The 14,317-nt window shown below is 43.4% G+C and overlaps 1 protein-coding gene across 12 annotated transcripts; it reads right to left on the bottom strand.

Annotated features, from left to right (window-relative positions):
- Window positions 1–2,743: 2,743 nt before the first annotated feature.
- On the bottom strand, window positions 2,744–12,559 carry HNRNPH1 (heterogeneous nuclear ribonucleoprotein H1). Of its 12 annotated transcripts, none has more exons than XM_081091941.1 (14): window positions 12,168–12,559; window positions 11,243–11,371; window positions 9,643–9,798; window positions 9,295–9,438; window positions 7,697–7,835; window positions 6,591–6,769; window positions 6,441–6,512; window positions 6,252–6,385; window positions 5,970–6,105; window positions 5,516–5,575; window positions 5,333–5,422; window positions 4,587–4,679; window positions 4,088–4,137; window positions 2,744–3,503 (listed from the first exon to the last, which is right to left on the bottom strand). In XM_081091941.1, exons 2-13 carry the CDS (start codon window positions 11,337–11,339, stop codon window positions 4,088–4,090), a joined length of 1,350 nt encoding a protein of 449 aa, XP_080948067.1. In that variant the 5' UTR covers window positions 11,340–11,371; window positions 12,168–12,559; the 3' UTR covers window positions 2,744–3,503. The 12 variants fall into 12 exon arrangements, with proteins under 12 accessions (XP_080948067.1, XP_080948068.1, XP_080948066.1 ...); XM_081091942.1 differs by having other exon boundaries at window positions 12,450–12,528; XM_081091940.1 differs by lacking the exon at window positions 12,168–12,559 and adding an exon at window positions 11,834–11,909.
- Between the last annotated feature and the right edge of the window lie 1,758 nt (window positions 12,560–14,317).

The following is a 14,317-nucleotide window of genomic DNA, read 5'->3' as shown; positions in this document are numbered from 1 at the left end:
TTTTTATTCTGGGCCAGCTTTACCTTGAGGCTTGGCTCCAGCTCTTAGGCCTCCACGGCTGAAAGTAGGTTTCTGGCCTTTGCTTACAATGTTGCGAATCTGCTGGCTGAAGTCCTGCGGTATTTGTTACAATGTTTCTTAAACTGCCCGCTCAGAGGCCTGCAGCAGCAGGCGGAGAATATTGGTTTCCTCCAACGATCCTCCGTCACTGAGGCAAGCAAGCCTCATGTTAGTTTCTAGCTGCCTGGCTGCCGGCCGCCATCTTGGCTGACAGTTAATTTGCATATCTCACTGATTAGCCAATGGAAAGGGTAGCGGTTGTATGCCAATTACCATGTTTCTCTTTTATTAGTGTAGATAGGCACCTGATTTTTTAGTCACTTTAGAACAAAAGTAGTAGGCAATAACTACTATTTTGTTTTGTAAATCTATCAAAATCATACCTATTTTATCAGATTGGCAAAAACACACACAAATCTATTCTTTGGTGTACTGCAGATTTTAGTAGTTTGTATGCCATTAGATGAAAATGGTTAAAAATTACTAGTCTAGAGGGACGGTGAATGAGTGGTAGTTTCCAAATTGCAGTCTAAGTATCCACTGAAGGAACTTCTGGAACTATACTTTAAATTCCTAATGCTAGAGCATTTTCTAGCAAATGTCAAATTTTAGCCCTAATCTACAGTCTACCAGACTTTAAATAATGATTTAATTTCAGAAATATGTGGTCTTGCCCTAGCTGGTTTGGCTCAGTGGGTAGAGCCTCGGCCTGCAGACTAGAGGGTCCTGGGTTTGATTCAAGGGCACATGCTTAGGTTGCGGGCTCAATCCCCAGTAGGGGGTGTGCAGGAGGCAGCCGATCAATGATTCTTTCTCATTGATGTTTCTGTCTCCCTCTCCCTTCCTCTCTGAAATCAATTTTAAAAAAAGATGTGGTCTTCTCCGTCAGCTTTAAAGGAAATGAATTTTGCTGGTTAAGTCAAGCATGTCAAATTCGTGGCCCCCCTGTGGCCAACAATGAATATTTTTGCGGCCCAGCCAATATAACGGTTATGTAAGAAACGTTTTAATAAAAATTTCGTAACTTTTACAATATCGTTATAACGAACTACGACATTCACTGATTACTATAATCGTGTTGCATTCATTTCCCTTATGCACAGGTGCACCATTTCTCTCCACTAATACTAGCAGTGAATACTTTAGCAGCTGATTTCCACGTTAGTCTTGGACTAGTTTGGTATGTGCAAACAGGAAATATTTCGCTTTCAGAGAACAAGAAAAATAGGTTTTTTGCATTATGCTTATTAATTTGTGCAGTTATTCAGTGTCTGATAAATTAATGTTCAAGAAAAAAATATCAATGTTTTATGTCAATGATTACTCATTTATTTCAGCCCTTTATGTTCAACACCTCTATCAAAATAAACCTACATTTCTATGAAAATTGAAGCTTTTGGGTTTTTTTTGCAGCCCACATAAACCTTATTTGGCCCGTGTTAAGCCTTTGAGTTTGACATGCTTGTTGTAAGTGGTCTTGGATCTTTGGGAATGAGGCAAAAATGAAGATTAAAACCTCAATTTCAAAAAGAAAACTTGAGTTCTCCCTACTAGCACACCTGCACCTCCCCCCCACCACCACCCTCCCTCCCAGGCATTTACCCCCTTTTTTTTTAACCTCTGTAACTTGTTTCCTAAACCCATTTCTACAGTTTACTTCACCTCTGGAATTTTTCTAAACAAATGTTGTTCTAGTTTGGGGGGAGGGGGCACTTCATATAAAAACTCAGCCCTGCCCTGGCTGGTTTGGCTCAGTGGATAGACCGTTGGCCTATGGACTGGGAGGTCCCAGGTTCGATTCAGGTCAAGGGCATGTACCTTGGTTGCTGGCGTGTCCCCAGTGGGGGGGGCGTGCAGGAGGCAGCTGATCAATGTTTCTATCCCTCTCCCTTCCTCTCTGTAAAAAAATCAATAAAATATATTAAAAAAAAAACAAAAAAACTCAGCCCTAGCCAATTTGGCTCAATGGATAGAGCGTCAGCCTGCAGACCAAAGGATCCTGGGTTCAATTCTGGCCAAGGCTGCAGGCTCCTCCCTGGCCCAGGCCCTGGTCAGGGGTCATGCAGGAGGCAACCAATCAATGTGTTTCTCACATCAATGTTTCTTCCCTCTCTCCTAAAAGCCGATGGAAAAATATCCTCGGGTAATGATTAACAAAAAGCAAAGCCCTGGCTGGGTAGCTTGGTTCAACTGTTGTCCTTATACACCAAGGTTTGCAGGTTCAGTCCCTGGTCAGGGCACATACAAGAATCAACCGATGAACACAAAAATTAGTGGAACAACAAATCAATGTTTTTCTCTCTCTTCCTCTAAAATCCATATAAAATAAACTTGAAGAGATGCCATCCAATTATGAAGGACAGCTCCAGCCACCCTTTGCTGTATGCTTCCTCCTCAGCCATGCCTGAAGGCCCCTGTGGACATGCAGCATGCAGTGAGGACACTTCTGCTTTGTGCAAGTGCTTAGCAAGTCAAAGGCAGCACACAAACACAGAGCCCGTCCACAAGGGGCCCAAAGCCATGATTACCTTGTACTGGAGGGAAGTCTGAAGACCTCTACACAACAGCCTCAACTGGGGAGCCTCTATCACAGCCAGAGACATGGGCCACTGTCACCTACGCCCAGGCAGGCATAGAGCCCAACAAACAGGCCACGTGACACTGAAGCACAGACAAGACAAAGTGCAGTTTTTAAAAGGAAAATTTATTTTGACAAGTTTCACTTAGCGCAATACACCTAAAAGGAAATCACAATACAATGAAAGATTTAAATCAAGGCCTCGGAATTTCATACAAACACCAAGACCAAAACCCTAAAGTATTGGTATTGCGTCTCAAAATTTTCCCATTAACTTAAAAAAAGCTTCAACTTACATGCCTTGGAAGTTATTAAATGAAACTAGAATTAACAAACATGCCAAATGTTTCACTTTTAATTGTAGACACAGCTCCTATATTTTTACAAAAAAGCATGTTTTTTTAACATGCTTCCATGAAGTGTTCGATGTGATGTGATGTAAGAGCAACATTTAACATAATTCAACTTCTTTAACCTAAATATACTTACTGCTTAAGTACATCCTACAATAGAACTAACTTGAGAAAAGCTAAAAATTGTTTAACAGTTATAGTTTACTCAACTTAGTTGTTACATCCTAGATGAATATTTGTGTTCAAAAATAATGAACCTTTAAGTCTTTAATTCAATCCTGATTTCCACTTAGAGTAAGCATAAATCACAAGCTGGTATTGCAAAACTGTTAAGTTTTGTTTGTTTTTTCTTCTTTAAAATAATGTTGACCAAGAGTCAGTGATAAGGATCAATTACATTCCCCATCCACCACTCATACTAGACATGCTAGACACCCCTCCCATTCCGTTCACTCCCACAGATGCACGGCTTCCACTACTGTAGTAGCTGCTGTTCACTGCTCCTTGGCTGCCTGCAGAGAGATCAATTTGACAAGTCAGGAGAAGTATCACATTGTCAGTCAAGTAAAATATCGCATTCCAGGAAAAAGTTTGAAAAGAATACGAGTACAAATGGCTGCTGTCCAAGTGGCGAGAAGCATGTTTGGGAAAAGGGACTCCCGACTCCAAACAAGTCTCAATGAACCCTTTTCTCTGCAGTACCAAATCTTGCCAGACTCTCGTGCTACCATTTAAAAAGCAGGTGCTTCAGGATCAACATGGAAAATTAAGTTTAAAGGAAAACTAGTGTTTTTCAAAAATTGCAAAATTACTTCATGTTTCTAAAACTAAACAAGGCATTTTTAAAAATTTTTACCATAAACAACAATGTGTCCATCGAATGGCATATATGAATAGGGAGCACAGGGGCAGTCTTGCTTTTCCTATTCATGGTGGGCAGGAGTGAGGCTGGGACTAAAGGCAACTCACTGTGCCCAAAATGGCAGCCTCCATGGAGTTAAGTCAGAGCCATTGACTGCTATAGAAAAAGTATCAGCACAACATATCAGTATTTGCTATTGGGAATTTAAATTATATTTTTTGAGAAAATATTTACCTATGCAATGTTTGATTGAAAATCACTGGAGTTTTCCTGTAAAACTTGGTCTGCAAAAGGATTTTGTAGGGTAAGACTATAATACCAAAATCACCATTCTTTAGACCAATTGAAAAAAATAAAACCAATCCTAGGTTAACTGACTAGTAAATACGGTACTGAACCCAACCCCCATTTTACTATTTTCAATTCTCCCTCCATCTAAAATGAATTTAGTACGCTAACCAAAAAGACAGAGAAAGTGAACTGTTTCATGTTTTAATACATGGAGGCAGATGTTTTCTGACTGCATTATTCCAAGTTGCATATTTAATTTATAGAACACTCCCCCCTCCACCACATTAAATTGGGCCTGCAAATTAAGCTATTAAAAACTATTTTAACAGGAACAAAAGCATATATTTAATAACCCAATTTCGCCAAAAAAGGAGCCTGCATATTCCCCCAACTAAAAAAACCTACCTAAAACATACTGCAAGCATATTAAAAACACACTTACCATATCCACTCATGCTGCTCTGGCCGCCATAGCCACCTCCATAACCACCACTCAGCTGCTGGCTGGTTGGGCCACCGTAACTGGACTGGTTTGCTGTTAAGTTAAGAGACCATTAGAACCTTGTTTCCTATGTAATGTGGTACCTGGTGGTACCGGGCTTGTAACTAAATCTATGATTTCGAGTCTTGATCTTACATTACTGTAACCCTTTGCTTATTCTCTATGAACAGACTACCTTTCTATCATGTGAGCTAGTCAAACACTTATAAACCAACTGGCCAAAAGCATACGCGTCAGCAGGACTAAATCCACATGATTCCATAGAAACATTTTGAGAAAAACTTATGGAACTGTTTAACTGAAATCAGTGGGGTTGTTCCCCATAACTTGATATAGTAAGGCTATTGTCATTACATAGGTATCACTGAACACCTAATTATACCCAATAAATTTTGTCCAAAAATTTAAGTTATTTTGATCCTATGCTTTTTGCTGTCATTCACTTTAGATTTATACTATATAAACAATTCCACTTGTTTTTTTAATGCCCCCCCACAAAGTACTTAAAATTAGTTATCTATTCTAAGTAGTTTTACATAACTCAAGGATTTAAGTCAGACCCAAAATTAAAAGCTTTTTCCTTTGCCTAACTTAATACGCTAAACTCATGAAATGTAAATTAACTTATATAATTGACTTATACAGATATAAACGTTTTGGTTTTTAAAAAAACTAACGATATTTACACAAGCCCATGCCTCCCATCATTTGGCTACCATAAGCACCACCGCTTGCTCCTGCTGTAGAATTCAAGAAGAGTTCTACATATCTGTGTTCTGAAATGAGAGAAAAGGCATACAAGGTTAGCTTTAAAAAAAAGACACTAAAGCGATATTTACACAAACCCATGCCTCCTAGCATTTGGCTACCGTAAGCACCACCGCTTGCTCCTGCTGTAGAATTCAAGAAGAGTTCTACATATCTGTGTTCTGAAATGAGAAAAAAAAAAAATTGAAATGTTTGTTGGTGAAAGAATACTAAGTTCTTAAACAAAGATCTGAACTTCAAATATTTTTTGGTATAAAAAAATTCTAGCTGCTTCTCAGTTGATTTAATTATGCAGCTTTCCAAAACTAGTCTTTTATCTTAAAATATTCACCTATATTGCCTTAAGTTCATTGGACATATTTCAAAGTCAATGTTTGTACCACAAATCCTTTTGTCACAATTTTTAAAACCCACAAAATTTTAACATCCCCAAGAGTTAACCTACCATCAGCAAACCCACTTCTCATACATCCTTTCTATTCTATTCCTCTAGCATGTCAGTCACACCACCACCTGTAAAGACTCCCCGAGACAGTGAAGTGAAATCACACTTACGCATATTTGCTTTGTCTTTCGACATAGCTGCCACAGCATCTTCATGAGTTGCAAACTCAACATCTGCTTCACCAGTTACTCTGCCATCAGGACCAATTTCAATATGTACTCTCACAGGGTTGAGCGGTGAAAAAAACTAAATACAAGGTATTCAGAGAATCAAGTCAACTTTCTAATGTTACGAAGAATTTATAACATCCCGTTTCACTTAGGCAGAATTAAGACCCCAGGTTTTTACTGCTCTACTGAAAGGGCTGACTTATGAATTCATCTCACACTTACATTATAAATGTCATTCTCCGTAGCTCTGTAAGGTAATCCCCGCATGTGTACACAGTGTCCAGTTGTGCTCTGGAAAGTAGAGCCACCATCCCCATATCTGTGGTCAGACATTCCTGAAAAACAGTAATTGAGGTCTAGATGGACAAAGTGTAAGTAGCCTTTGGTTGAGAAATTCAATTCTTACCTTACCTCTTCCAAATCTATCTGACCCAAAACCATAGCCATCATTATAGCCATTATAATCATCATAGCCTCCATAACCTAAAAGACAAAAAGTACAATCAATCAAATGACAACACACAAGAACCACCCTCCTCACACCTGCATATTCTCACATACCTCCACCGTAAGCTCCACGCCTCATCCTCTCAAAGCCAGCTCCTCTGCCAATGCTGTTATACCCTCTGCCGGCCCCAGGTCTGTCATAGGGACCTGGCCGCTGCATGGCCATAAGCTTTCGTGGTGGGTCATAGTGAGTTCTGACTTCTGCTCGACTGCTCTTAAAAATTTCGATATACCTAAAGCGTTGTTCATGAAGAAGGGAACGGGGAGGGGAAAGGAAAAATTAGTTCATGTCATACAGGTATTTAGTTACACAAGAAAACAATGTAGTCATAGCCATGAAACTGACTAATATTTAAAGCCAGATTTCTTATACTTGCATAGGCAATGACCAGAAATGCACTCAATTGTAAGATTATTTCATGTAAACTCACTCCTCTAAAGCAGAGAAGCCCACCTTTAGGGGTGGAGAGGAGTACTATAAACAAATGTTTTAGGAGGGAAAAGATTCCACTCAACTTTCAACATTTCATGTCTTAAATCCTTTGGCAGCACGTATAGCAAGTGGGCTAAAAAGCCAGCCTCCACCAACAGTCTAGCCCACACTACACATTTTCTTTCGCCAATAAATACCCCAGCCTATGCTTTTAGTAGGAATCAGCATAGGTAAGCGCATGCTTCAATGAAAAATAGTCACAAGCGAAGAGAATAAAACCTTTTGTGACAATTTCTTGAAAGCTATGCTTATTAATATATATATGCAGAATATTTATACAGCAAGAAAGTTTGTTGCATTTCAACTTTAAAAACAAGATCAGAAAGTATCACATTTTCTTATGGTAATATTAATTTACTATGTGGGTGTTACAGCTAAAGTCAGGTTTGCACTACATTTTTTAAAAGCCATAGTCTCTCAACTCAATTGATTGGGGTTAAACAGATCTTACAAAATTATATAGTAGACCAAATTAAGAACAATTTTAAAATCTAAAATTTAATCAGAATGCATTATGGGACTTTGGCATAGTGTAAAGTTTGAAAATTGTGGCCAAACATCAATTAATTGGGACTAGAAAATATTTATTATTCCTAAGCAGAGAGAATATGGATTTAATGTTTTACCATAAGAAAAGTGACAAATCCAACCAACCATCCATCCCCACCTGTGCCCTATTCTTTCCTTGTGTTTCTTTAGAGCCTTTTCAGCTATTTCCTGTGAAGCAAACTGCACGAAGGCCTCCCCCGTACTCCTCCCCTGGAAGTCCACCGGCAATGTTATCCCATTTGGCACGATTTCCAACCCTTCAACCCAAGGACAAATAACCCCAGTAGGGGGGCAATATTAACATCACAAGCCCAGAAATGATTCTTCTTACAGCTTTAAATAAACCAGAATTTTAACTTTAGGTGAATGGTATGCTTTCAACAAGTACTCTTTAAATATGCATTGCAGTAATATGAAGTTCCATTATAACAATTCTTAACACACCCATGGCACAAAGAAAAAACTTGCCGAGCACAGGATGAATTAAGAATTCAACAAATAACAAATACTCTTATCTACTCAATGTTGAAAATTACACAATTTAATAAAAGTTTCAAGCATTAAATACAACAGTTTTACTAAATTCAAGAAACACCTTTTGCCTCATTTTTATAGTTCAATGTTTTACGTTAGTGGAACTTCAAGTTTTAAAAATTTACACATTTAAACATTTTATATACAAATTGAAACATTGCTTAAGTATATCATTGACAAACATACAATCTAAACTTTCAGCAAACAAACTGATCTAGACAGCACAATCATGCATTTTATGTTCTAACAGTAGTATGATTCACTTCTGGAAATTCCGTCTATGAAAAATCCTTTCCGTGGACACATTCCCAAGCTTACAAAAAGGGCTTAAAGCACTTTCCTAGAAGATATGAAATTATGTTCATATTTAACGTTGACAGCATTGAATTCTCACCAGTTTAGATAAAACAATAAAAACAGACTTGATCTCAAAAATTCTGGCAAAATATTAGGACTTGATACATATCTAACAGTCAGGATTTTAATTTATACTACCCTAAACCATGAGAGGATTTCTTGTTCTTAATTCCAGTTTATGACACCATGAATATCAAGTAATAGTATTTTAGATATAGGATCAAACATTCTACTAAACATGCAATTTTATCAGCTCTTCAGCATAAAAACATTCAAATACTTTAGGCCCAGAACAACTTTAAAACATTCTCTGTATTTCAGATACTAAGACTGTAACATTCAATTATTCTTTGACTTTTAGTAAATTTAGAATTTCTTGGCTAAATCAGTTTTTCTGCATAAAGAGAATTAGACCGTTAAGAGACATTTCTGGTCCTAAGACCCAACGTGTCTTACAACATATACACCTGCCATAAATTACAACCACCTAACTCACACTGATCTAATGCTTAGGGATCTTACCTTTAACTTGAAGTACTTTGCTGAACAGCATTGTGAGGAAAGTAGTTAAAGTTGTTGAGGACAATCCTCAAAGATCTACTCTGAACTACAATACTAAATACAGGCAAGTTAGCATTTTCAAAATACTTAATTTCCACCATTAAGATGGGTCTAAATTATATGAAGGTCTCCAGGAAGAAAATATTAATTCATCTGCATATAAATATGTTTAAATATCTCAGTTGCTCAACTTTAAGGTCTATTAAGTCATGTTGCCAGGAGCTAGCCAAAACTCACTGCTCAGCAACAAACAGGACTACATACCTGAGAAGAACTGAACAATTTCTTCCTTGCTACATCCAAAGGGGAGTCCTCTAAGCCGTACAAAGCCATCATTGGCCGTGTCAGGACTATTTGGACCAGTATGCTTCAACACCCAATCCATTTCAACGTTGTTTGACTTGAATACTGAAAGAGGTGCTTAGAATTAGTCAATTTTGGAAAGTTAGAGAACTAAGTTCAGACTTCCTGGGTCTTTAGATAATCTAGGAAGAGCTGCCACAAACCCTTAGGTGACCATTTCCATGCGGTCAAATACCTAAAGTTCAGGAGGGATAAAATAGATCTCTGTTTAATGTTTATTTACTGTTACTAGGGCAACATAAATCAAACCTTCAACATATCTGTGTCCCATAGTTTCTCTGTCTTTTTTCAGGGCCAATTTGACTTCATCTTCTGATTCAAGTTCAACAAAAGCCTCGCCACTCGGTCTGCCTTCTCTGGTGTAGATGAAACGTATACCTTGAGCCCCATTTTGTATTTTGCAGTCTGGAAAGAAAACAACCGTTAATACAGAATTTAAAATTTAAAATCACCTCTGGGTGATACTGATGAAATGCCTCTTCACGCCCCAACAAAGTAGATCACATGCAAAGCCTAAAATGACCAAGATACTGCTGACTCCTAGAGTCTCTTCGTGGTAATTAAGCTGTTATCCCCTCCAGATAAAACTTTATTCTCAATCCATCAATAAAAGCCAACATTGAAAGTTTCTTAACAAAAATCTCTAAATGCTCACTACACAAATGTCTCCATTAACATCATTTTTAACTTCTCAGTAAGTTAATTCTGAACCTTATTATTTTAATGCATTTCCTGAATATATCTGTTTCAACTTTTGGTCTGGGACCTCTGATCATTTTAAACCTTATTAGCAGTGACATTACAATCCAAATTGCAGGGCCAATACTCACCTGAAGGGGATCAATGTTACAAAGCTAAAATGCTCCAAGCTGAACAGCTGAAGCCAAACCCAGTCTTGCCCACTGCAAGGTGGCTTCCAGTGTACTTGGTTCGTTTTACAGGTTGCATTCCGTTAAATTCAGATAGTCAATACTACAAGTGTCCTTCCAAAACCTGCAGAATTCTTCCAAGTCAATGTGTATCAGTCTACTCTTACACTAATGGAAACAAGGATATTTTGGCAAAAATTATACAGGAAACCTACATTACTTGGGGAAAGACTACTAGGCAACTGACTTGCCTGGGCTTCAGTGTCCTCAACTGTGAAAGGAGCCAGATCAAGAACTAGGTAAGAACTTAATTACCAAATCTTGATCAGGAAAACTGTCTAAGATTTAAAAGTGACAGTTTTTAAACGCCGCCTTTTCAAGGAGATGCCAAAATTGTAAAGTTGTTATACTTTAAGGTTTTCAAAATATTACTGTTTGCCCAGCCACTAGGCAATTTTCTTAGGGTTGAGGGGGAAATCCAATTTATCCTTTCGAAGGCATCACAGCAAGGCTAGTGCTTAAAGGTAGGTAAAGGGGAAAAAAAAATCCCGCCCTGGCCCGTGGGCTCAGGGTTAGAACGACGCCCACGCACGGAAGGTTCACTCCCGAATTGCAGGTTCCATCCACAGCCAAGTTGCGGCGCGTGCAGGAGGCAATCAATAGATGTCTCTCCCTCCCATCCTCTCTGCAAATATCGACGGAAGAAGCATCCTTGGGTGAGGATCACCAAAACAAAGGGGAAAAAATCCGCCAGAGAGGCCGCGGCAGAGGGCCCAGAAGGCGGGAGGGCGGGGCTTTCGCTGTTTCCATTGCGTAACAGCGGACGCCGGGGCGCGAGCAGCCCTGCGGGAACGGCCGCGCCGCCGCCCGCGCCCCGCCAGGGGGCGCCCCTAGCCGAGCCGGGCCCTCTGCGACCCTCCCCGGCCCGCCGCCCGCCCCGCAGCCCTGACCGCGATCTCCCGCCTCCGCTTCAAACTCACCAGAAAAAAAACGCTGCACTTCGTCCGCCGAGCAAGACCAGGGCAAGCCGCGGACCTTCACCACGAAGCCCTCTCCGCCTTCGGTACCCAACATCATCGTCTCTCAGTGGACCCTGGCGTCGAGGCCGACTGCACGGAGGGAGGAGGGTCAGCCCTGGAAATTGTTCAAATTGAACTGCCCTCCCCCGCGAGGCACCCCGCGGGCCCGCGGCGCCTCAATAAGAACCAAGTCCCGGCACAAGTCCCAACCCCGGCGACTCCAACACCAAACACCCTCTCAAAAGCCGGTGGGCGGGCCGCCCAAGCCGCCCGGGCTCTAATTACCGGAGGACCAAGCCGCAGGGGGCCCGGCCTGGCGCCAGCGTGGAGGCAAGGAAATGGCGGCCGCGCTTCCGCTCCGCCTCCTCCGACATCTCACACAATAGAGTCGGCGCGGCCTGCAGGCCCCAGCGGCCCTGGCGGCAGCCCGTACCTTGAGAAGGATCCCCCCATCCCACCCCAGGCTCTACAGGGACCTGGGGCAAGCAATCCTCGCAAAATCGGCATCCTCAGGGGCCACTGGACGGCTCACATCGAGCAACAAACACTCACCTAATCACACGACTTCTGCGTGGCTGAGCGAAATGGCCAGCGGGCGCCTGCGCAACCTAAATAAGGCCCTTTGAACAAGCTCTGCGCACGCGCAGCGAGGCGCCGCCCGCCCCCTGCGTCACACAGCGCTCTGACGCAGGCGCACTGCCGAGAGCCGGCCCCCTCGGAACAGCCAGTGGTGACGCCCTAGCGCCGGTGGCTCAGCCCCGCCCACCCGCACAAAGCCGACGGGCTTTTTGGCGCCTGCGTATTGTCGCGGTTATTGAACAAGCTTCCCCGAGTTAGGATTCAGTTTCCTGCGCATGCGCCTTCCTTCAAACCGCTCGCGCCTTACCCGCCAGCGGGGGGAGGGGAATGGCGGCAGTCGGCTCCCTACGGGGCTCGTCGGGCGGTCTCCGGCTCTGCGTTGGGCCGAGGTGGCCGTCTTCCTAGTCCTGCCTCCAGCCTATTAATCGCGCTGCTGGCCGACCCGACATGACACCCTCGCTCTCCCCAGAGCCGCCCGTGACCACCAGGGCCTCTCGGGGGGCAGCGGAGCTGCGCGCTCTCCCAGCCGGAGGCCACCCCCGCGGCGCCGGGAGCTGATCCCCGCAAGTGGGCCTCCCCTTCCCCTTACCTGCCGCCAGCGGGCCTGGAGCCCCGCCCGCGCGGGGTCCCCGAGCCTGTATCTCAGGCCCGTACCCCGCTTTTGTCCTAACGACCGCGGGCCCTGCGCCCCCCTGCCCCGCCCTAGGGTCGGCGGGCCCTGAACGCGCGGGCCGCTCCCACGCGGTGGGGCCGGGAGGCCGCGCCACGCGAGCGCGGGCGGAGCCGCAGGTGCGCGCCGGGCTGTTTCCCGGGTGGAATCCGGCCTGAGCCCCGAGAAGGTTAGGTCGGCTCGCCGGGGGAGGGCCTGGGTTCTGCGGGACCCTAGGTCACCGTGTGCGCCCCTGGCAGGAGAGGATCGTGACTCCCAGCAGCACCGCAAGTGGCGGGGGAAGCCCGCGGGGGCCCGGGCCTGCCCTTGTCTGGTCCTGGAACCCTCACCCCACCTCGGCTTGGCGATACGGACAATAAACACCACAAGGCAGGGCTGGGCACGGCACAGGGTGGCCACGGGGAGGAAAGGAGAGACGCTGCCAGGGTCTGGAGGCCAAGTCCGTTTTGACAGGTTTGAGAAAGCTGGAGCGGCATGAAGGAGAGGGGACCCCCGATGGGATCCTGGGGTCGGCAGGCCCTGGTCCTGAAAGGCACGCCGCCTGGGCCAGGGTGTGCGCTCCAGGCGCGCGGGGGCGGGGGCAGGTCCGCAGCAGCCACGGGCGTTGTTTGTGAGGGACAGTGTGGGGGGCGCAGGTGGGACGGGCGGGGCGGGGGTGCTGCCTGCCCTCCGCTGCTCCGGGCGAGAGGAAATGAAAGGCATTTTTGCCGAAGTCGCCAAGATGTGGGGCTCCCGCGTGTCCAGAAAGCAGGTCTGTGTCCGGGTGATTGGAAAGCACGGAGAGCACTGGGTGTTCTTAGGGACTCGCCCAGAGCATCACACACACATTCTGGTCCTGTTAAATGACCAACAACGCTGGCTTCTGATTAGATGAGGGGGAAATCCTGATCCCCTTGGTAGTGCATTAAAAACAAAAATCATGTTGTTACCTTTTAATAATATGGCCACACTTCGGGAGTTTCTTCCTATTTTTTTTTTTCTATCGTTTTCTGTAATAAGAGTAAATGTAAAATCATCGTAGAAAAATTAGATAATTTCCTCAGCATAGATTTCTATAAGAAAAATTATTTGATGAAATTATCCGAACCCCGTCACGGGATGGCATCATGTCTTGCCCTGGCTGGGTTGCTCGGTTGGTTAGAGCAGCGGTCGCCAACCTTTCGGACCTCAGGGACCACCAGTGGTCCGCAGACACTGGTTGGCGCCCACTGGGTTAGAGCATCCGCCAGCTACGCCAAGGTTTTGGGTTGGATCCCCCATCCGGTCAAGGCACATACAAGAATCAACCAATGAATGCATAAATAAGTGAAAAAATAAATCGATGTTTCTCAAAAAAAGAAATATTTGCTTTTTATTTTCTAACTTCCTAAAATGCATGTGCATACTTGCATCATCATAAAAGGATCTGAGTATTTTTAGGACTACTAATAAAGAAAAGGGTATATAACCAATCTTCTCTGGTGTGTGAGGGTTGCATGTTTTGTTGGAAATAAAAATTTCCTTTAATCTTTGCTAATTTCATACCAAGAGAAAAAAATATCTCGAATTTGTATCTGTTTGATAACTAGTAAGGTACAATATTATACATCTATAGCCAATTCCCTCATATAAATTGTCAGTTTGACTTCTTTCTCCAGTGATCTTTCTGAGTGGCTCAACCACTGAGCTACGCCAGCTGGGCTATTCATTTATCTTTTTCATCAATTCTAAAACACATCTTTTTCACAGTTTAACCTCTTTAAAATAGAGATGTGTCTTAAAGACCAAAGGCAAATCATAGTTTAATG

Source organism: Myotis nattereri (assembly GCF_964212035.1).
Source record: "Myotis nattereri genome assembly, chromosome: 5".
Classification (NCBI taxonomy): Eukaryota; Metazoa; Chordata; class Mammalia; order Chiroptera; family Vespertilionidae; genus Myotis; species Myotis nattereri.
Note: the sequence above shows the minus strand (reverse complement) of the source record. Positions and strands in the feature narration are given on the sequence as shown.

Coding starts and splice junctions, on each gene's coding strand:
- HNRNPH1 (XM_081091933.1), bottom strand. CDS start 11,339: ATGATGTTGGGTACCGAAGGCGGAGAGGGCTTCGTGGTGAAGGTCCGC. Junction 6,106..6,251: donor CGGAGAATGACATTTATAAT/GTAAGTGTGAGA, acceptor CCTTGTATTTAG/TTTTTTTCACCGCTCAACCC. Junction 5,423..5,515: donor AGCAAGCGGTGGTGCTTACG/GTAGCCAAATGC, acceptor CTCTCATTTCAG/AACACAGATATGTAGAACTC.